Source organism: Ictidomys tridecemlineatus, chromosome 4 (genome assembly GCF_052094955.1).
Source record: "Ictidomys tridecemlineatus isolate mIctTri1 chromosome 4, mIctTri1.hap1, whole genome shotgun sequence".
In the NCBI taxonomy this organism is placed as follows: Eukaryota; Metazoa; Chordata; class Mammalia; order Rodentia; family Sciuridae; genus Ictidomys; species Ictidomys tridecemlineatus.
In genome coordinates this window covers 35824523-35846555 of record NC_135480.1, presented here as the reverse complement: position 1 = coordinate 35846555, position 22033 = coordinate 35824523, and the positions used below count along the sequence as shown (strand labels likewise).

General features: G+C 35.0%; 1 protein-coding gene across 2 annotated transcripts in view; it reads right to left on the bottom strand.

The window, feature by feature from the left end:
- Positions 1-21297: 21297 nt before the first annotated feature.
- Positions 21298-22033, bottom strand: part of Kif18a (kinesin family member 18A) — a 69612-nt gene continuing 68876 nt past the window's right edge. For both annotated transcript variants that reach the window (XM_040284580.2, XM_005327462.4), the window contains one exon: positions 21298-21952. In XM_040284580.2, coding sequence (XP_040140514.1) covers positions 21870-21952 — 83 coding nt within the window. In that variant the 3' untranslated portion in view covers positions 21298-21869. The remainder of the gene's footprint in view (positions 21953-22033) is intronic.

Genomic DNA, 22033 nt, shown 5'->3' with positions numbered 1-22033 from the left:
AACAAAGGTTGTAAAATATGGCAGTAATTATTAAAACAACTTATGAAATTTCCTCTTATAATTGCAATATTTGTACAATAAAAAGAAAAGCACTATGCATATTTTAACCTTTACTTCACTGGGATAAAGTAAAGTCAAAAGTTCAGCACAGAACAATCAATCCTCTTGAAGAACAATCAATCTGGTGTTAAATGAAGGATCAGATTTTTTTAAAGTCAGGAAACAATAAGAAGCTGTAATCAGTGAAAATAAGCAGAATAAACTTCTATGGGCATCATATAATCATGATGTCACAGGACATCATCTTCTCAATGCAGATAATGTTCAATTTAAAATGGTTTGGCTTATAATCTTTTTTTGACATTACCATGATACCAATGCATGCCCATTTGTTTTTTTTTCATACTGTTAGTACAGTATTCAACTAATTACATGATACATTCAATATTTTATTATAAAATTAGCTCTGTGTTAGATGATTTTGCCCTAACTGTGGGCTAATTAAGTGTTATGAGTACATTTAGAGAAGGTTAGGTTAAGCTGTGATGTTTGCTAGGTTAAGTGTATTAAATGCATTTTCCACTTCTGATGGATTTATTGGGATGTAGCTCCTTTTATTTTTTTTTAAGCTGTACTCACCCTGAGTCAAGTGTACACATAGACTCTAATCTGTCTGTTATCAGCCACAGTCTTTTTTTTTTTTAAACTATTTTTTGAGGCTTGCCCTTGTTATGTTGTGCAGGCTACTCTTTTTAAAATTTATTTATTTTTTTATTTAGTTTTCGGCGGACACAACATCTTTGTTTGTATGTGGTGCTGAGGATCGAACCTGGGCCACATGCATGCCAGGCAAGCGCGCTACTGCTTGAGCCACATCCCAAGCCTGAGCCAGTCTTATCCTCAAGTTTTTTGCTGCTTTCCCACACCTGAAGAATGTATTACCTGTTTGCAGGAAAAACCCAGAAAGACCAACTCCTGATATTTTGCCGCTATTTACAAGAAATGAGTGTTACTTCAGTCCTGGGGCACACCAATAGTATGTCAGTGGAGTGGCCCAACACCTAAAATAACTGAGCATGCATTTTGAGTTTTTAATAGTTCCTTGTCCTTATCATGCTCACAGATAAAACTGAAAATGAATGAAATTTCTATCCAAAATTCAAGTCCTGGGCACATGCCAGAAATTAACTTTTAAATTGACAGCAACCTAGTTTCCCACCAAACCTGAATTGAGTAAAATGGTATTCATGAAAGAAATATTATCCTTCTAATCCTCTAATGTGTGCATATATGTAATATATATTATATAAATACATATATATATATATAATTAATTAATGTGCCCATCAATGCCTTTGTCTTTTTGACAATTCAGCTCCACTTTCCCCTCCTAAGCTGTCACCTATAGTGAAGAGATTGCAAATATGGGGGGCAGTGTGTTGTTCAGAAACCCTGCTAGCTGAGCACTAACATAGATTAAATAAAAAATGTTGGTGTGTGAAGTTGGAAGAAGAAAAGTAGAAGCCTCATTATTGTTTCTCAAGCAGTGGCAGAGATAGAGGCTGTGGACTTTAAAACACATGAAATGTTATAGTGACTTGCAGTCATTCTACTGTGAATTGTTCACACTGTCAGAAAATCCCCTATGATTCTTGCATTATCTTGGATCTCCCAAAGCTAGAAGCAAACACTGGAGTTAAAAGCATTTGTTGTTCACTCTTCTGGGAATGTTTGCTGCCCAGATACCCACTTGGCTCTCAGGCTCATTTCATTCAATCTTCTGCTCGAATGTCACTTTCCGACCACTGGATAAGAGTGTACTTCCTTCAGGTCTCCTTTCCTTATTCTTCATTGTACATATTCCATTTATATTCTTTACTATATGCTTATTTATTCATTGATATGGGATGTCAGTTCTAGGAGAGCAGGGACTTTGTTGTGCTCCCTGCTGTATTTTCTTGGTATCTAGAACAGTACCCAGACTACTCAAGATGCACACTAAGTGTTTGTTCAATGAATGAATAAGTGTCAAATACAATAAAAAGTACTTAATAATAATAATAATAAATCTCTATGAGTGGTTCTATATGCCAATCCTGTGCTAAGTATTGACATACATTATCACCTCAAATTCTTCAACAGAGAATTCTTCCCACACAGTGGTACAGAAGGAAACCAGAGTTACTTCCCATCATCCCATTCCCCACGAGGCAGTGTTTGGCTTAGGGGTAGTATCAAAGAGAAGCCCAGAATCTGATGGTTGGAGGAGAAACTTCTTTCTTCTGGTACGAAGCATGAGGTACAGGATACCACAGCAATTGTTCCACTACCACAGACTCAGCTTAAGGATGAAACCAATAAGAACGCAAAGGAAAGAGAGGGAAATAAGTTGGGCCCATGCCGACATCATACAGCTGCTCCTTTTTTAGGTGCCTTCCTTGAAAGTTAAATCTATAGCTCAAAAAACTTCATGGAATCCCTTGCCATATGCCTGGCACAATTCTGGGCATCAGGACAGATACAAAGAATACTAAGACATTGTGTTGCCTGCCAGATTCTAGAAGCTCACAGTATAGCTCAGGAGTTTGACATGTTAACAATGTATTGAAATGCATTTCTGTGGTAATAGAGGCATCAAGTAGAGGTGGCCATGGGAGTAAGTATGGTTAGATATCTCACATCGGACATAAAGTAATTACAGTCCTCTATTCTTTCTTATCTTTCAACACTTCTTGAAATAATATTAGATTATACATAAACTGCTTACTATATGTCAGACACTATATGCGGTGTTTTTATCTACAGTGTCTCTTAATCCTCACAAAAAGCCAGAGCTAACTTCTCATCCTCACTCTACAGATGAAGGAACAGAAGAAAAGAGAGCCTCAATAATTTGTATTACAGCCCACAGCTACTAAATAGTACCTACCTGGGTTGAGATATTTTCAATTGCAAGTAACACACACACACATACACACTGGATTAAATAATCAAGGGAATTTATTAGTTTATATTAATAAAATAAATAGAACAAAGTTCAGATAAGGTTTGGTCCAGCAGCTGTATGATGTCGGGCATAAACCCAACTTATTTCCTTCTCTTTCCTTTGAATTCTTATTAGTTTCATCCTTAAGTTGAGTCTGTGGTAGTGGAACAATTGCTGTGGTATCCTGCTTCAGGATACCACATGCTTCCTGCTTCTTATCCAGAAGAAAGAAGTTTCTCCTCCAACCATCAGATTCTGAGCATCTTTTTATTTTTACATTTTTTTTATTATTAGTTGTTCAAAACATTACAAAGCTCTTGACATATCATATTTCATACATTTGATTCAAGCAGATTATGAACTCCCATTTTTACCCTGTATACATGTTGCAGATTCACATCGGTTCCACATCTACTTTTTTACATACTGCCATACTAGTGTCTGTTGTATTCTGCTGCCTTTCCTATCCTCTACTATCCCGCCTCCCTTCCCCTCCCCTCTCCTCCCATCTTCTCTCTCTACCCCATCTACTGTAATTCATTTCTCTCTCTTGTTTTTTTTTCCTCTTTCCTGAGCTTCTCTTTAATATTATAAATTCTACCCCTAAGCCAAACACTGCCTCATGGGGAATGGGATGATGGGAAGTAACTCTGGTTTCCTCCTATACCACTGCATGGGGAGAATTCTCTGTTGAAGAATTTGAGGTGATAATGTATGTCAATACTTAGCACAAGGCTGGCATATAGAATCACTCATAGAGGTTAGTTATTACTATTATTATTGTTATTATTAAGTACTTTTTATTGTATTTGACACTTATTCATTCATTGAACAAACACTTAGTGTACACCTTGAGTAGTCTGGGTCCTGTTCTCAATGCCAAGAATACAGCAGGGAGCACAACAAAGTCCCTGCTCTCCTGGAACTGACGTCCCAAAAGGAGAGAAATAAAGGGGCAAGTGTTAAAAAAGATACAACTAATGGATTAGGTTTCAGGAGGGAACCAGAGAACAGGTGGAGGAATTAGCCTCAAATAAGAGAAAGGTTATTAATAAGTGGGTTCCAATTTCTGTCCCCACATGACCATTATCATGTTTCTTTCAGGCTATACACACAGACAGGCACTAAATATTTCCCAATGATTATAACTACAGCAGAGTCTGGGAAAAACATTTGTAACCGGGAAAAAAAATATATATATATATTCTTTCCCCCCAAGAGGATTGGGACCAGTGTATTTATGTTTATGTTATAGATTAAACTGAATAGGGCTTTTAAAAAGACAACTATAATATTTTCCCATAATATTAATTGCACTATGTAATGCGGGACTCTGAAAATGGAACAGTTCCAACAAAAAAGAGAAATGAGTTGCTTAAGGTCCCAAGTTACATAAATAATAATAGTAGTAATTCCTTGACACTATCTGGGAGTAGCTGTAGAAATATGTATTTTTTCTTCACCAAAGTTGTGTTTAGGGACAAAGTATGTATTGTGCTTCTTTTTGAACATGGGTTAGTCATGAATTAAGTCATTTGAATTAGACCAAATTCAACAATACCATTGTTTATGAGTTGAGCAGCAGCAATAATATTTCAGGCACAGGGCTAGCCCTAGGGACACAGAGATAAATGAGGCATGAGTGTTACCCTCATAGAAATTTTATGACCTCACATCCAACTAATTGGAACTTGTCTATAATCGAGTTGAAGGAGAAAGAAGGCAAATAGAAGAATGCAAGTTCAAGTTGAGGAGTCTGTATTTTTTGCAGTGATGGAACATCTCCTGGGGCTAATCTGCATGGAACTCAATCTTCCAACTAGCAAGCTAACACTTTCCATTTCTGTGGGTCCAATATTCCCATATAACTCTCCCAGGCTGCATTGGTGGGAATAGGTTCCCCTTCTTAGAGATTTGAAAAGTGTGTATAAATAAAAAGCATAACAGAAACACCCATGAACTTCCCTGAGCAAATCTAAGGGGGCAGGTGTGTGGAGTGGTCCAGGAGTTCTCTCAGCACCTCCATTTTTCAGCACTGGAAGATCTGTTTCCAATTTGGATCCTGTTCAGGAAGTGGCTTGTATTGCCAGAGGGACTTCAAATGTTCTTTTTGAACTTCTCCAACAACCTTTCCCTTCCTCTTCTCTACTTTCCAATTGCCAAGGCTCCTGCAGACAAGCATCCTTCTATGAGAGAGAGAGAGAGAGAGAGAGAGAGAGAGAGAGAGAGAGAGAGAGAGAGAGAGAGAGAGAGAGAGAGAGAGAGAAGAGAGAGAGAGAGAATGCATGGCTAGCATTTTGCTGGACAGAATAAAAGAAATCCAGGCTTTCTAGGTTTCACATCTGTGAATAAAATCTTAGAAAATAAATATATACCATAAGTAAAAGCTTTGGGGCAAATGCATTAGCTAAGCTTAAGACTCAGTGGAAAGTTCCTGGAAGAAACATGAGATAACCCAGTACCAATGCTGCATGCGTGACTGTCCCAGATGAGGATTGATTATTACCAATGCCCTGATGATGATACTACATGTATTCAGTGTTGACTGTGTGCTGAGCATTATGCTTTACATATGCTATCCACGCTTACTCTAGTTTGGTCCAAGACGATTCTTTGGGATCACTACTGTTACTCAGTGAAATAAGGTAACTGACCAAGATTACATGGGCAGAACTTAAGCACATGTTTGTCTAATTAACTTTGCTTGTAACCACTATGTTCTACCACTTTCTTAGCAGGGAGGAACTAAAAACTGATAGTAGAATTCATCATTTACTATCTGTTGTGTGTATACTGTTTGTGGTTGCATGTTGTATAATGTGGCTTTTATTCCACAGAGTGAATTCATTTATTTTTTAAAAGACCTCTGCCCTCTTTAGAAATATACCTGTAAAACAATACCTACAATAATTCTGGGGATAAAAGACAAACAAAAATCTCAGCAAGTAACTGGAAACCATAAAAATTAAAATATTGCTAATATTCAAAAGAAACAACTGGAAATTCAAGAACTGAAAAATGCAATAAGGAAAAATTTTTAAAATATTTTTTTAGTTGCAGGTGGATACAGTAACTTTATTTATGTGTGCTGAGGATCGGACCCAGGGCCTCATACATGGGAGACGAGTGCTCTGCCGCTGAGCCACAGCCCAGATCTGCAATAAGGAGAATTAAAGACCCAAAGGATGGATTTAGCATTAGGGAAAAAAGAAAAAAAGAAATAAAAATAAGTGGAGGGAGGGAGGTACTTACGTACATAGGAAGTTTAGCATGTATTTAATTGAAGTCTCAGATGAAGAGATAGAGTGCAGAGGTTATACAAAATTTCATTGCTGATATATATATTCTTCACATTTTGCCTTTTCTGAAATCAGGATGTTTCTTAAAATTGATAGAATGTTATTTTTACTAAAACTGGGCAACGGTTGTCAATGCTCATTGCCTGTGTCTTAATGCATATCAGAAGTATATAAGCATGGCAAGGCACAGTGGTGCACACCTGTCATCCCAATGACTTGAAGGCTGAGGCAGGAGGATTTTAAGTCAGAGGCCAACCTCAGCAACTCAGAGGCCCTAAGCAACTTAGTGAGACCCTGTCTCAAAATAAAAAATAAAAAAGGCTGAGGATGTAGCTCAGTGGTAGAGTGCCCCTGGGTTAAATCCCCTGTACCAAAAAGAAAAGAAAAGGGAAAAAAAAATGTAAGCACGGCTAGAAAGGGGGTCAGTGGTTTGGAATAAAATCCCAGATACAATAATGAAGCACTCTTCTCACCCCCTACAAAATAAATAGTCATGGGAAAGAGATGAAGGGGATCAAGCAGATATGTTTTCTAAGAAGTCAGTAAAAGGCTACTTCTACATACATCCAAAGCCAGATTAAGAGTCCATAACTGATGGTTTTTAGTTCTTTCATGGAATCTTTGAGGAAATACCCCACACAGACAGTAGACAAAATGTGGTAACTTATTTTGTGGATATTTTCCTTATTGGGTATTGTGATGATTTGTCAACTAGGCTGGGTCATAGTGCCCACATATTTGATGAAACATTTTGTTTCTGTGACGATGTTTTTGGATGAGAATTTTATTTCCATCAGTAGATTTTGAGCAAATTTTTTCCCCACAATTTAGGTAGGCCTCTTCAATCTATTGAAAGTCCAAACAGAAGAAAATGTTGACCTTTCCCAAGCAAATGGGAATTCTCCAACAGATTGCATTTGGAATAGCATTTTAACTTTTCTAGTCTCCTCCCTGTCAAATTTTGAACTTGTCAACTTTTCACAACCATGTAAGTCAATTTCATAAAATACATTTGTGTTCCCATTCCCTTTCTTTCAAGAGGATAAAATGTGTGTGTGGTTATATTTATCTAGAGAACCATAATATAGGTATGAACAATGAAATATGTGTATGTACATATTTTTTCTAATAAAAGAGAATTTCTACATAAAATATAGGAAAAAATTTAAATGACAGAGGTATATGTTAAAGTTTATTTAATTAGCTGTGGGATTATTTTCTATTTTCTTAGTGCTATAAATTAATGGTGCAAGTATAAAAGATAGTGTTGTGAACATGATTCAAATATTGTATTTAAGAGATAGTTATTAAAAAATTTTCCTGATAAAAGACTTCCATATAGATTCCACATGTCCACTGAATTCCCAGAAGGGGAAAGAATGGGGGTGGGGCAGAGAAGGAGGTAAGGAAGGAGAGAAAGTCTCAAATATAATGAAACTGTAGAAAGACAAGGAGAATATCTTAATACTAGCAAGAGAAAAGGATTATTGGGAAAGTAACAAAGTAAGACTGATACCAAATTCTGCAGAGCAGAAATTGAAACCAGGATAGTGATGCGATGTGTTAAAAGAAACACTTGACAAACTATAATCCTAAAACCAGCCAAATATCCATCTAGAATAAAGGTGGGATAAGACAATCTCAAGTAAACAAAACCTCACAGATTGACAATGGGAACTGGTCTAAAATGTGCACACCCCCTCCTTGGATTAAAGGAATAGTCCCAGGTGACAGTCAAGAGATACAGGAAGAAAGCAACCAAAATGCAAATTCAGGAGAATAAATCTAAATAAACATGGTACATAATAACAACTGGTTTTTTTTTTTTTTGGTGGGTTCACATATACATCCAAAGCATCAAGTCGAGGGAGCAATTGTAGTGAAAGGATGCCCAGGTCTTAGAATTGTCTGGAAGAAGGTAAAAATACCATGTGCCACTAGATTTTGGCAAGTCAGTGATGCATGTTATAATTTCTAGTAAAATCATAAATACTAAAAGAAGGTATACATTCAAACTGATGGAGAAAAATAAAATAGCAAGCAAGGAAACAAAAATTCCCAAAGAAGGTGATTAAAGGGAGAAAGGAAGTATAGAATAGGCAAGAAAAATAGAAGGCAAATTAGATTAAACCACGTGAAATTGTTGGGTTGTAGTAAAAAGAATGGTAAAATATTGATAATTTCATATAACTCAACCCACACTAAGATAGCAGATTTATACCCAGATATGTGAGAAATGATAATACTGGTATCAGACTTCACATCAGTAACACGGGATGAGTCAGAGTTACTGAATATTGATCTCCATACTGAGTCAAACTAGTGTCAAGTCAGACATTTTTGGACAAATAAGAACTTGTTAAGTTTCCTATCCACACACCCTCTACCGAAAAAATTATTCAAAGAAAAATAGAAACAAAATGAAGGAACAAATCCAAGCTAATAGAATGACATAGAATATAGTAAACAGTAGATCTGGGTATAAACTAAGAAGTAATAGAAGAAAGAGAAAGAAATTAGCACTACTTGGAAGATTCTTTGTCAAATGGCAAACTTTTAATGCATAGCATTGTTTCTCAATCAGGACTATTTTGTCCCCTGGGGAAATTTGGCAATATCTAGGAACACTTTTGATTTTTACAACTAGAGTGGGGATTGCTAGTGGTACCTAGTGAGAGGAGGCCAGGAATGCTGTTAAGCAGCCTACACTGCACAGGACAGCTTTTCATAACAAAGAACAATGGGTCCCCAAATGTCAATAGTGTCAACATTGAGAAACCCTGATGCCTAAATAGAATGTAAATGGAGGCAGACTATACATTTCCTTACCTTAGATCACACCATATTACTTAGCTCTATAAAAATGTCATATACATAATTATAATAACATTGAGAATCCTTCCTAGGTTTATGTGAAATAATAGAACACTTTTTATATGACAATATAATTAAAAATTGAGGGTAAAGAAAGAATCAAAAGATGGGCACATTACAAATTCCCTGGGGATCTTGCTAAAACATACTTTTTTTTTAGGAGGTTTGGGTTGAGGTCTGAGATTTTGCATTTCTAACCAGCTTCTGGATTTTTTTTAACCTTCTTTTCCCTCCCTGGAAACCTTGAATATTTATTTCCTTTTTATCTTTGGTATCTTGATATTTCACCAGGAAAACCTTTACAACAAAAATTTATCAATCACTTGTTTTATCTTTGTTCTTTTTATTTTATTTGAACAGAAACATCATTAGCTGTTTATCATTGAAGCCTCTTTTTTTAAATTACTAGCCAGAAAGAAAGAATATTAAAATATGTCTCATTTTAGTTACTTATAGTTTTCTTTCAAAGAGGAATAAGACTTTTTTTTTTTTGTTGTTGTTGCTGTTGTTGCGGGGCCTGGTACCAGGGGCACTCAACCACTGAGCTACATCCCCAGCCCAATTTTGTATTTTATTAGAGACAGGGTCTCACTGAGTTGGTTAGTGCCTCATAGTTGCTGAGGCTGGCTTTAACTCATGATCCTCCTGTCTCAGTCTCCTGAGCTGTTAGGATTACAGGCATGAGCCACCTGCCTGACTGGAATGAGAGGTTTTTGATTGCTTTGTATTTTAATTTTACATTTATCTCTTCTCTGGTCTGAATTTCTAAGGACAGAGTTTTGTTGACCAAATTGCTAATGTAAAAACATTTTGTAGCATTTAACGGTCACTTACAAGGTGTCATGTTCTGTTAAGGGTTGGGAACACAAGGTATATAAGCTATATAATAAGTCTGGTTAGAGTACTTCTGAGAAAACTTTTGCTTCCTCCAGAAAAAGGGATACCGCTATATAAATGTTGCACTCTCCTTTTCTTCTTGCCTTGAATGTAGGAAGTGACCAGAGAGATCTGGGAATTGCAGAGAAGACATCCTGAGCATTGCTGAACCATGGAGTACACATCAGCAATTGACTCTCTACGTTTCTCATTATATGAGGAAGGTAGTCAGTTCTTACTTCCTGAGTTCTTTGTTGGGTAGTCTCTTCCTTGCAACTGCAGGCATTTCTGATTAATATAGCATCTGCAAACAATCAGAAACTGCTATTTCCCAATGACATTAAGCCCTTGTAATAAAGGTTAATGATCCTGCATGGCAGATTTTATATTAAGCATAAGTTGTAAATTGGCCACAAGATTTGTAACTTTATTGCTTTTAAGAACAGAACTAGAACTAAGGAACAAAGTTTCAGTGGGCCAGATTTTGGATTTAACATACATTAGAACTTCCTAAAAACTATAATATCCTATTAGTAACATGTGCTATCTTACAAAGAGATCAGTTTCTTTTGTATTAAAATATTCAGGAAGAGGTAAGGATGGTATAGAAGGGATTCCTGCACTGGAAAGTTTGAAGAGATAGAGACAAACTTCTAATATTTCTTTTTACCCTAAGTTTCTAACAAAGTTTTCAATAAAGATAGTCTGTGATGTTGTTCATCTCTGTTTTTGGCACAGGGCTCCTAAAACCCTTAGGATTTCCCAAGAGAAATAAAGGTGAGTGGAATATCTTTTGTTATTTGTAACAAGCCCCTTTCAACCACACCTGAGTTTAGTTTAATGAGGTGACTTTTGGAAAGTCTCTGATAACCACAGGATGAGGGCTTGTTGCCAGGGAAACTAACCAAACTCCCTTCTAAGGGAGTTTGAGGGCATGGAGAGTGACTTACTCATCAATGGCCAATGACTTAATCAATCATACCTACATAATGAGGCCTCATAAAAAAATCAAAAGAATGGGTTTTGGAGAGCTTCCAGGTTGATGAGCCTATGGAGGTGCTGGGAGGTGGTGTGCTTGGAGACATGTGGGAGCTCTACTGTCCCTCCCACTACCTTGCCCTATGCATCTCTTCCCTTTGGCTGTTCCCTAAATGGTATTCTTTATAATAAATGGGTAGATTTAAGTAAAATGTTTCCCCAAGTTTTGTAAGCCATGATAGCAAACAATCAAACATGAGGAGATCATAGGAATCCACAGTTTGTAGTCAACTTGCAGATGGGTAACCTGGGAATATACTTCTTGTGATTGGTGTCTGAAGTGGGGGGATGTTGGGACCTCTGCTGACCACGAAGTGCAATCACTGGGGAAAGAGGAAGAAAAAACACTGTTGGGAAATCCCAGTCTTGTGATTCTGGTTTTGTGATTCTCCATGTACCTGACAGTTAGAACTTGAGAAATGGCTTCCATATACTGCCTGAACGGCCCCAAGATATGGCTTCCGCAAACACAAAGAATAGCTCCCCAGAAACGGGGCACACATATCTAATGGGGTATTGTTTCTGTAACTAGGGTAACTGGGCTCTGTTTCTGTAACGGGGGTGCCTAGGCTACCCCAATCTGGGGGACTCTCCGATCTCTGATTGGCCCCTGCCTTTGCCCCCACCTCCCTTCTCCTCTCTCTATATAAGTCCTCTCCCTCCACAATAAACTGAGTTGCTTCGCCATCTCGGCTGACTCAACTCCGACACGGTGTGATTTTTGCCAGGCAGGGTGGCGGTCAGGGTGGCGGGCCGGGTCGCGACACTCACCCTCTCACTCAGCCTGGAGACACTCACTAGCCGGTCTAGTGATTCCCCTTAACCTCTGTCGGGGGAAATCTTTTAGGACTGAGTCCTTAACTTGTGTGGTCTGCATAGGTAATGTCATAATTGAATTGTTTAACTCCTTAATTCTGATTGAGCCTATGCAAGGCAGTTAGAGATAATTTCAATGGATTCTCACTCATAAAAATGAAGCATTTTATTTACATACAAAATACAATTCCTCCCCTTTTTGTCTATTAGTCAATAGGCACAGAAAAATGAGACTTAGTAAAACATTTAGACTTTAAATATATTGACAGGCAAATTTATACAGGATTAATAAAAGCTGGCTAGTATGTGTGTCAGATGAGTTTTAATTCAGCAAAAGAAAAGAATTCTTCACTTTTATCTAAAAGTATCCTGTAAACAATTAGAGTTATAGCAGATTATTTCATAATCTTGACATTATAGGAAAGTCTGATATGATGCGATTTTTAAAAATTTCAACAAAAGTTATGATAAAAAAAAATCACACTAATTCATTGTTTAGGGATAAAATAAGAGCTTTGTTAAGAACGCCATAGCCACAGAGCCTCCTGCCCACACAGGGGGAAATGGCGCATACCTCACAAGTTACATGACTCACTAACTACCTGAGAGGCAGATAACATGTGACCCAGGCCATTCTGGAGGAGTTAGAACATATTTTAAAAAATAATTGTAAGAAATGTTACCTTTTTATTGTTAATTTAAAAAAATTCACTGTAGTATATGCATGACATTTGAATGTGTTCCTTTAGACTAAGCAGTTTGGTTCCCTTTGGGAAATATCAAAGTGAACTATATTAGGACCTTCCATTGGATTTCTTGAGCATAAGCGAACATTGAAGTAGGTACTGTGTTAGGTGTTGGGTACAAGTGAGAACAAGAGCAATGTGATCCTGGATTTCATAGATCTTCCAGTCTTATGAATATCATACAACTTAATGCAGTGGGATGTAAAATTACTGGCGCATTCCTTTCAAATTTAAGCCAATGGGTTCTAATATTTATAGTAATACAAAATTATTAGATCTTTGACTCTGATGTTGGTTAAGGAAATAATATAAATAACATTTCTAAAGCCTATTATATAAATTAAATTTACATTAAATATCAAATATAACTTCTCAGTCTGATTGCCTCATGAATATTTATGAAACATGTTTTTCTACTTGGATTTTTGTTTTCATTTGAGGCATAGGTAGTTTCGTGTTTGCATCAATGATTTCTGCTCACTGACTTTTGAACATTTTTACCAGTTATGAATGCTTTCTAATGAACATCTATGGATGGGCTGATGGGCCCTTTCACAAAGAGACATGTTTGAATATCAAAGGTCTGCTTTGCCATAGATGAATAACTAATGCTCTAAGTGGCTGTTTTCACATTTTCTTCTGACCTCAGCAATTTTTTTGCTAATGATATTTCCAATGAAAAATATTCTCAATCCAAATGACTTGCATTGCTAAGTCATGCTAAGTTATGCAATATTATGTTCCATTCCATCTGGTGTTAGATAATATGATAGGATATAGAATCTTTCATTTTTATTGGAATATGTATTTTAGGTATAGACATGAAGTAAATGTGTTCTACAGATAGCTCGAATGATGGCCGCTAAAAGGTACCTTATTCATAATGCTCATTGTACTAAGTGAGCTTTTTCCATCCAAATGTTAAACATTATTGGCATTCATTTGAAGAACTTGTTAAGCTTCTAAAATTTTGTACCAGCAAGTATCTGGAATATGCCTTGAAGCAACTTCTGTTTACAGACAAAGTCTGTAAGATATCCAAATACCACTGTGATGTGTTTACAGTTTATAAAAGAATTAAATATCAAGTCCTTTTGGGTGTACATTTCCAAATGAGCATTAAATGAATTCAGGAAAAAACCAGAAAATTTTCATATCTGGCATATGCCAAATGAATGATCACATTCATTTTCTTTTTACAACTTACTTTTGTTGCTGAGGGGCTTTCTGATGGTCATTAAGGTCATGACTGGGAATTAGTTTACTTTCATAAATGGGTTTCACCTGGAAATGTCATATCTATGCAATCAACTATATTATCTTAGGTCTATGAGCAATGATGCTGAACTACTGACAGATGGAGAATTGTGAAATGAGTTCCAACTAATTCTGACAGCCATCACTTCCCACCACCCTTGGTTAAAAATGGGGAAAAAAAGATGATGAAACCTACCCAATACCTACAAAAGATGTTTAATATCATGAATCATTATCCATGATTTCATTTTTGGAGAGGGAGAATGAGTCCATCTAGGAACTCACGATAAACTCATAAATAAACCCAAAAGTTCATAATACCATACCTCCTGCCAAATTAAACTTATAAGACTAAGGAAGCTGCCTCCAAGGAAAAATCCTTATTACAGGAGTCACAAAATTCTATGTTGATTACAGAGAAATGCTAAAATTTATTTACACTGAGTTTATTTGGTTAAATTAGATTTCAAAGCTTGTCTTAAATTTTCCCATGAAATGAAAAATAGAAATTGTACATGTCTTCAAGAGTCAAGATCATTGATGTCTGGGGATATAGATTAGTAGTAAAGTGTGTGCTAAGCATGTGCAAAGTCCTGGGTTTGATCACTAGCACAAAAAAACAAACAAATTACCCCTACCCCCACCCAAACATCAAAGTATTTAAGAGAGCACTTCTGGTTGACTGGGTATCACAAAGAGATAATGAGCTAATTAGGTTTCTGATCACAGTTTTAAAGCAGAAAAGAACAAAGAAGGAAGCCTTTCTTACTATAAGTTTTGAAAACAAGATTTAGATTCATGGATTTTTAGCCCTCAGCAGTGTGAGTAAATACCCAATTGTGGAACTAAACAGACACTACACAGAAAAAATACAGTTAATCAACAAATTTATGAGAAAATGTACAACATCTCTAGCAATTAGAGAAATACAGACCAAAATAAAACACTAAGATTTCATCTCACTTCAGTCAGAATGGCAATTATTAAGAATATAAGCAACAATAAATGTTGGTGAGGATGTGGGGGAAAAGGCACACTCATACATTGTTGGTGGGACTGCAAATTGCTGTAACAGATTGGAAAGAAGTATGGAGATTCCTCAGAAAACTTGGAATGGAAGCACCATTTGACTCAGATATCCCACACCTCAGTTTATATCCAAAGGCCTTAAAATTAGCATATAACAGTGACCTGGCCACATCAATGTTTAGAGCAGCTCAACTCACTGTGGGACCAACCTAGGTGCCCTTTGACGGATGAATGGATAAAGAAAATGTGGTACATACACACAATTATTTCTTAAAGAAGAATGAAATTATGGCATTTGCCAGTGAATGGATAGAGCTGGAGAATATCATGCTAAGGGAGGAGAGGGTGTATGGGGGTAGAAAGGATAGCAGAATGTATCAGACATTATTACCCTATGTGCATAAATGATTCCACAACTGGTGTGATTATACATTATGTACATCCAGAAGAATGAAAAGTTATACTCCATTTATGTATGATGTGTCAAAATGCATTCTACCATCATGTATAACTAATCAGAACAAATTTTAAAAATACCCTATGATTTATAATCCCATGGGAAAGTCTCAGGGTGGCTTTATCAAAGTATAGCCAAATAGATGGCTTTGGCAGAAGTATTAGCTTGGAGTTAAAAACTGATTTTGGAAAATTCTACATGGAAGATGGTCACAATACACAGACTTATGTTATTGTAATTACTAATGAATGCTCTGTCTTATCCCACCATGCATGTCTCTTGATGCCTTCTATTTAGTTCCAACTTTGCTCACATGCTAGTCGTGGCCAGGCAAAGGTGAGCCCTGCTGATACCCTGCTGGTTTTCTTTTTCTTTTTCATTTTTTAGTATATTAGAAAAAAATGGAAGAATGGTGGTTATGAGGGAACATTAGTGGCATTTTATAAATTTTAGAATAGGTACAGAATACCTATCATATGGAAGTGAATAATGTAGTTTTAGGTCACTTGTGCATGAGGAGTGATTTAATTCAGACTTAGAAGGCAATACTTTTAAGTCTTGGTCTCAAGGAGAAGGAGCAAGAGGGTAGTGAATGTAAACAGATTAAGTATCTTATTATAATAAAAATGAAATTTAAGTTATGGAAAGAATTTAAATGTGGCATATCTTTGAGAGGTCATAGTATATGTAGGCATTTTATGGGAGGTTTGGGAAAAGACTAATCCTTTACATATCTCTTCTTTGTGTTCAAAACCAATTAAAAAATAGACAAAAATAAGATCTGAATGAGAGTCCTTACAACGTATAGGGCATTCTATACTTCTTTCCAAGTTTGGATCATGGAATTTTTATTTAGTCAGTTCCATGAAGGAACATGCCTACCCTATACTCCGAGGTAGGGTCTGAAGGAACATTTACATGCAAACATACAATCTATGTTCCTCAGATCCTATCCCAGGGTACTGGGGAACAGAGATAGCTCCATTAGGATCTCATAAGCAAAGGAACAGTTTCCTATAGAAAAAGTGAGAGATTTTAATCAAATGCAGGCATAGTGCGCCAGGCAAAGCAAAAGATATCTGCTATACTATTAAAATGGTTCAGTAATAACTTTGTATATAAATATTCATTAATCTAACCTGTAAAGCATTTTGAATTTTCCTATAATGAGAAAGTTATGGGTTTACATTTTATTTATATTTTAAAATAAAAGTAAAGGCTAGAAAGATTGAACAAAATTTAAGTAATTAACCAAAAATTTATAAGGAGCATAGTGTCAAGATAGTGGCAAAACGAATCTCCCAACATTGCATTGTAAATGAAGTTGGTAAAAATTGAGAATTAAACATGGTCTTTATACAGAAAACTAACATTTCTGTAGGTAAAATCAACAGTTGAAACAGATTAAATTGAAGTTTTGGATAAAAGTACAGAACCTCTAATGTTGATTCTGACACTTAAATATCTGCATATACATATTTAAACTTGGCAAAATTTTTATACAGCCATAAAACCCCACTGTGATGATTATATATTAAACCTGGTGGTGGCTGGGGACATTTTTCTGAGTTGGAGCCACTTTACTGGTTTTGCTATAGAGCATTACCTAAAGGGATTGGTTGCCAGTTATGTACCTTTCTCAAATGAGAAGATTGTCTTTATAACTGTATGGACACAGGAGCTGAAGAATAAAAATAAAACTATCATCTCAAAATTGAACGAGGAGTTAGATTTATTTGATGAAAGCAAAGGAAGAAGACAGGGAGAACATATAACAAAAAAGCAGGTGATGACTTTTCAGATTTAGTTTGAGTAGATTAATATTTTTAATTTGATATGAAGAATTCAGGAGAGGAATGCACTTAAACATAAGAACAGAACTGATAAAAATTGGGTGGTAGGGATGGGATATAGCTAAGTGTTAGAATGCATACCTAGCATGTACAAGGCCCTGGGTTTGATCACAACATGACCACAAGAAAAAAAAAAAAGTGGGAGTGAAGAACCTATATTAATTTATTGTTACTGGGAAGAGCAAAGATTAGTAATTTTAAAAAAGACAGACCATAGTTCTGAAGTAGTCACATGAAGGAGAGAAATAAGAGAATGGAAAAGAGATGTGTGTAAAGGGCAGTGGTATTACAAAGGATTTCTAACATTTCACATTTGAAAAATGACTTGCAGAGAGAAATATTTTGAAAGGATAAGGAATGAGGCAGAGGATATAGTACTTTTGTCCAAAATCCTGATCATAAAACTGTTCTCTACTTATGCCACTAATCTTTTTAATTATACCAAATGCCTATTGCCTGTCATCTGTTCAAAGTATGTTTTTTTTTTTTTTAAAATATGACTTCTAGCTCATTTAGCCTTTATATCTGCATTAGGTGTACACACACACACGGGGGGGCTGAGGGAAGAGATACATATCTGACAGATACAAATGAGAGAAAGTATCTCAGAATGAAACTTTCCCAACAGCTCCTCACTTGGTGGACTAGTCCCTATATTGCTGTTATCCAGAACTTGCCATTTGCATGGTTCAAGTGGTTTGTAAAATGATGGTTACTCCAAGAAGTATAGACCTCTGTCAACTACCACCTTTTGGGGGCTGTAATATGAGGGATGAACTTAGTATTCTACATATACTTTTTAAAAAAATAATTTTAGTTGCATATAGACACAATACCTTTATTTTATTTTACTTATTTTTATGTGGTGTCGAGGATCAAACCCAGTGCCTCACGCATGTGAGGCAAGCTCTCTACTGCTGAGCCACAACCCTAGACCCTCTACACATACTTAAAAAAATTGTGATGATTTCTGAAACACAAGGTTATATTATGCATTAGTGTCCAAGTTCCATCTTCAGACTTTGAATATGGAGTCTTAATACAAAAAATTTCAGAATGCAAACCAATGGTATTGTCACATATCTTTTTTTTTTTTTTTAAAATTTTGTTTAGTTGTTAATGGACCTTTATTTCATTTATTTGCTTATATGTGATGCTGAGAATTGAACCCAGGGCCTCACACATTCTAGGCAAGTACTTTAACCACTGAGCCACAACCCCAGCCCTGTCACATATCTTATATTAAGCTGTTGCTAACAACTTATAAAAGCAAGCTGTGAATATTAAAAAAGATAAATATATTTTGATATTAAAATAAATAAGTCATTGAGAAATAAATCATAGGATTTATGAATGCTTTCAGCGATACTGGTGACTTTTCTATATGTAAAAATATTTTAAATTATTTTTGTTCTTGGTAAAAACAATGTGAGACAAATATAATTTGCTTATAATCATAAACCACATAAAATAAATCTTTCCACCAAATCTTGGGTATAATCAATTTATTGACCTTCACCTCAAATTACTAAATTACAGATGAACATGTGATTTGAATTTGCTTTCTATAATAGAGATGCTTTTTGAAGAGTTATCCATACAGTAGTGTTTGCCACATCATAGGTGGAGGCAATGTACTGTCCACCTATGGTTTCTTTGACAAATTATTTGACATTTCTACGCATCTTCTTTAATTAGAAAAATAAATTTTATTTACAAACCATCATCAGAAATATTCATGGCCTAGCTACTTTGGAATTCAGAACATTTTGCTTTAGAAAGGCAATATAGTGCCTACATACTGTATTTATATAATGCCCCAGGTGAGTATACCCAATAAGTATACACCATAATTGAAAAAATTTCATAACTGTAAATGAGGGGCTGTGGATATATACCATCACTTTATTTATACTAATTTTTAATGGATAAATAAAGCTTGTACATATTTATTATGTGCATGATCCTTAACATCTACTATAATGACTTTTGAGAAATAAGTAAAAATTTCATTTAAAGCATTTATACATAATAAAAGTGCCAATAATGGGGCTGGTGATGTGGCTCAAGCGGTAGCGCGCTCGCCTGGCATGCGTGCGGCCCGGGTTCGATCCTCAGCACCACATACAAACAAAGATGTTGTGTCCACCGAAAACTTAAAAATAAATAATAATAATAAAAAAATATAAAAGTGCCAATAAGTATTAAATTATTATGTGTTGACTAAGAGATATAGACTAATAGTCCCTTCCTTCACAAGTGGTAGGACATTTCATGAGACTAATGGCTGGAAGTCAGTCTCAAAAATAAGGTAAGAAAATCCTAAATCTTGAAATTTCATTTATACCAAAGCTCTCATTGAGCAGGTTTATTTTAGTTCCAAGTTATTTAAATATGAAGAGGTCAAAAGATAACTTAAAATATTACTTCTTGTGAATATTAATCCCTCTTTAGATATAGAAGATAAATCCAACATATTTAATTAGTTTTGCTGTAACTATTATGAAATGTGAATTTGCTTTTATACCATTGATATATGATTTGAACATAAATAAAAATTTGTGCTTGCTTACATAAGGTTTCATCTAGCTGAAATAGGTGAACACAGAAAGCAGCACTCAGCTGAACTGAGCTGCATGAGAATATAAAAATGAACACACCTTATGAAAATGAGCCAGTCATTTACAGCTGGTATTATACATTTCTGTCTGGTTTCAGATCATCCTCCTTCTAGCACTTCCTGGGAACTCACAAGTTGCAATCCTTTTTGACAATCATTTCCACAAGCAAACTTCAGTTCTTTTTCAAGGCAAAAGGTGTATTTATTTAATGTGTAAAACTGTGCTACTGTTTTTATTAGGTTGAAGCTTTGCTTTTAATGTCAATGACAAAGGTTTTGAGAGTTGTGCTACCAACTCCATTTCCTTCATCAATATGTGACTGCATTATTAGTACCCTGTTCTAGAAGTTTTTTGGTAGAGTTTTTTGACTCTTCTAAATATAGAATCATGTACTCCACAAATAGGGATACTTTGTCTTCTTTTTTCCTATTCGTAGCATAAAAAGAGTCTTTCTGAGGTAGTAATAATTTTCTATTTCACAGTCTGAGTACTGGTTAATTATGATTGGTTCACTTTTTATGTAAAGTCCATTTAAAATGATCTCATAGTAACTTAATGAAATAGCATTCTTATTCTAGCTTAAATTCATAGTTTTTCTTCATTTACATATTCAATGGCTTTCTTTTCCCACCTTCATATGTTTGATTTCCCCTAATTTCTCCTTAATGTAGTTGCATTGTAAAAGAAGTATTAGTGTTTTACAGAAGGCAAAAATCTCTAGAGACAAAAATGGCATATAAGAAAACTACACTCAAATTTTATGGTATGAGGTGGACAATGAGGTATGGTGACTTAACATACAGGCTAGTCACTCATCAATATCTTGTAAAAACATTTTTTTCATTTTTTTTGAAGTAAACAGTTACTTAAAGTATATTGAAATTAGGATTAAGAGAGACTCGAGATGTGAAAGTGATTGTTTCACATTAAGGCAATCCAATCAAAAACCTTATTACCAGAGATAAAAAAAAAAACAAAAAACCCGCATTTATGGCTTTCTCTATGACAGATCCTGAATATATTCCTATGAATATGAAATTAACTTTAAGTCAGAATTGGAAGGAACTGTAAAGATTATTTTTTCTCTCACTTTATCAATCCGATTTTAAATAGGAAATTTGACCAGAAGTCTCAAAATGTCCCAATTACTTATTGTATCACTGTTTGCTTTAGTGTAAAGGTTTCTATGCTACACAAAAGTTCACTCAACTAAATATTTGTTGTAGTGAGCAGAAAAACAGGCCAAACAAAGCAGGTAAATAGATTATCTAAGTTATAACTCCATGTAATTCCTATAGCAGCAAGTATAGATAACTATTTTCTCATTATTTTCAGAGTTGGCTCTCATACAATATACCTTGATCTCATCTGAAACACAAATTTACAAAATTCACACTTTATATAAAATAATTAGTAAGGGGAAGTAATGAGATAGGAAAATCAAATACTTTAAAATCTACTTCTTTAATATATAAAATAGCAAAGAACAATAAAATATTTAATTCACAATGACCATTTAAATACTATTTACAACAACCTTATCAGCACAAATATTTACATTTGTACAAAGTATTTTCAGAAAAAAAGTTATATGTGAGTAAAATAATGTATGAAACATAATAGAAGGCTAAATACATCTTGGACCATAATTTTATTACTTCTAAATTTGCCTTATTTTAAAAAAACTATAAGGATAATTTAACTCTCTATTGTTTTCTAAAATGTCCTAATCAACTTGTTGCAGCACAGTAGAACTAAACTGCTGCCAAACTGATTTAGGGATTTTAAAGAATAACAAATATTTCAAAAACCTAAAACTTTTGTTGACATTTTATATTTATTTAAAGTACAAAAGAAGAAAACAAAGTCTCTTTTATTTTTGCTTGCTGAAGAAATTTGAGTAAACAGCTATATAAATGATTTTGTTTCAAAGATTTTAAGTACATTTTAAAGGATTCTGACACTTACAAAAAAAAATAGATGTGATAAATTTCATTTCCCTTGATTTCAAAGTGACTTATCTCAGATTTCCTTTCGAAATGTTTCTTCCAAATTTTCTAACCATGTTTGAATTTACTTTATAGATGTTTCTTTTATACCCTAGAGAAAAATAAAACAATGGATAAATAAAGTGAAAGTATCATTTAAAAAGTTTTTACTATTCATTCAACTTTTATTAAA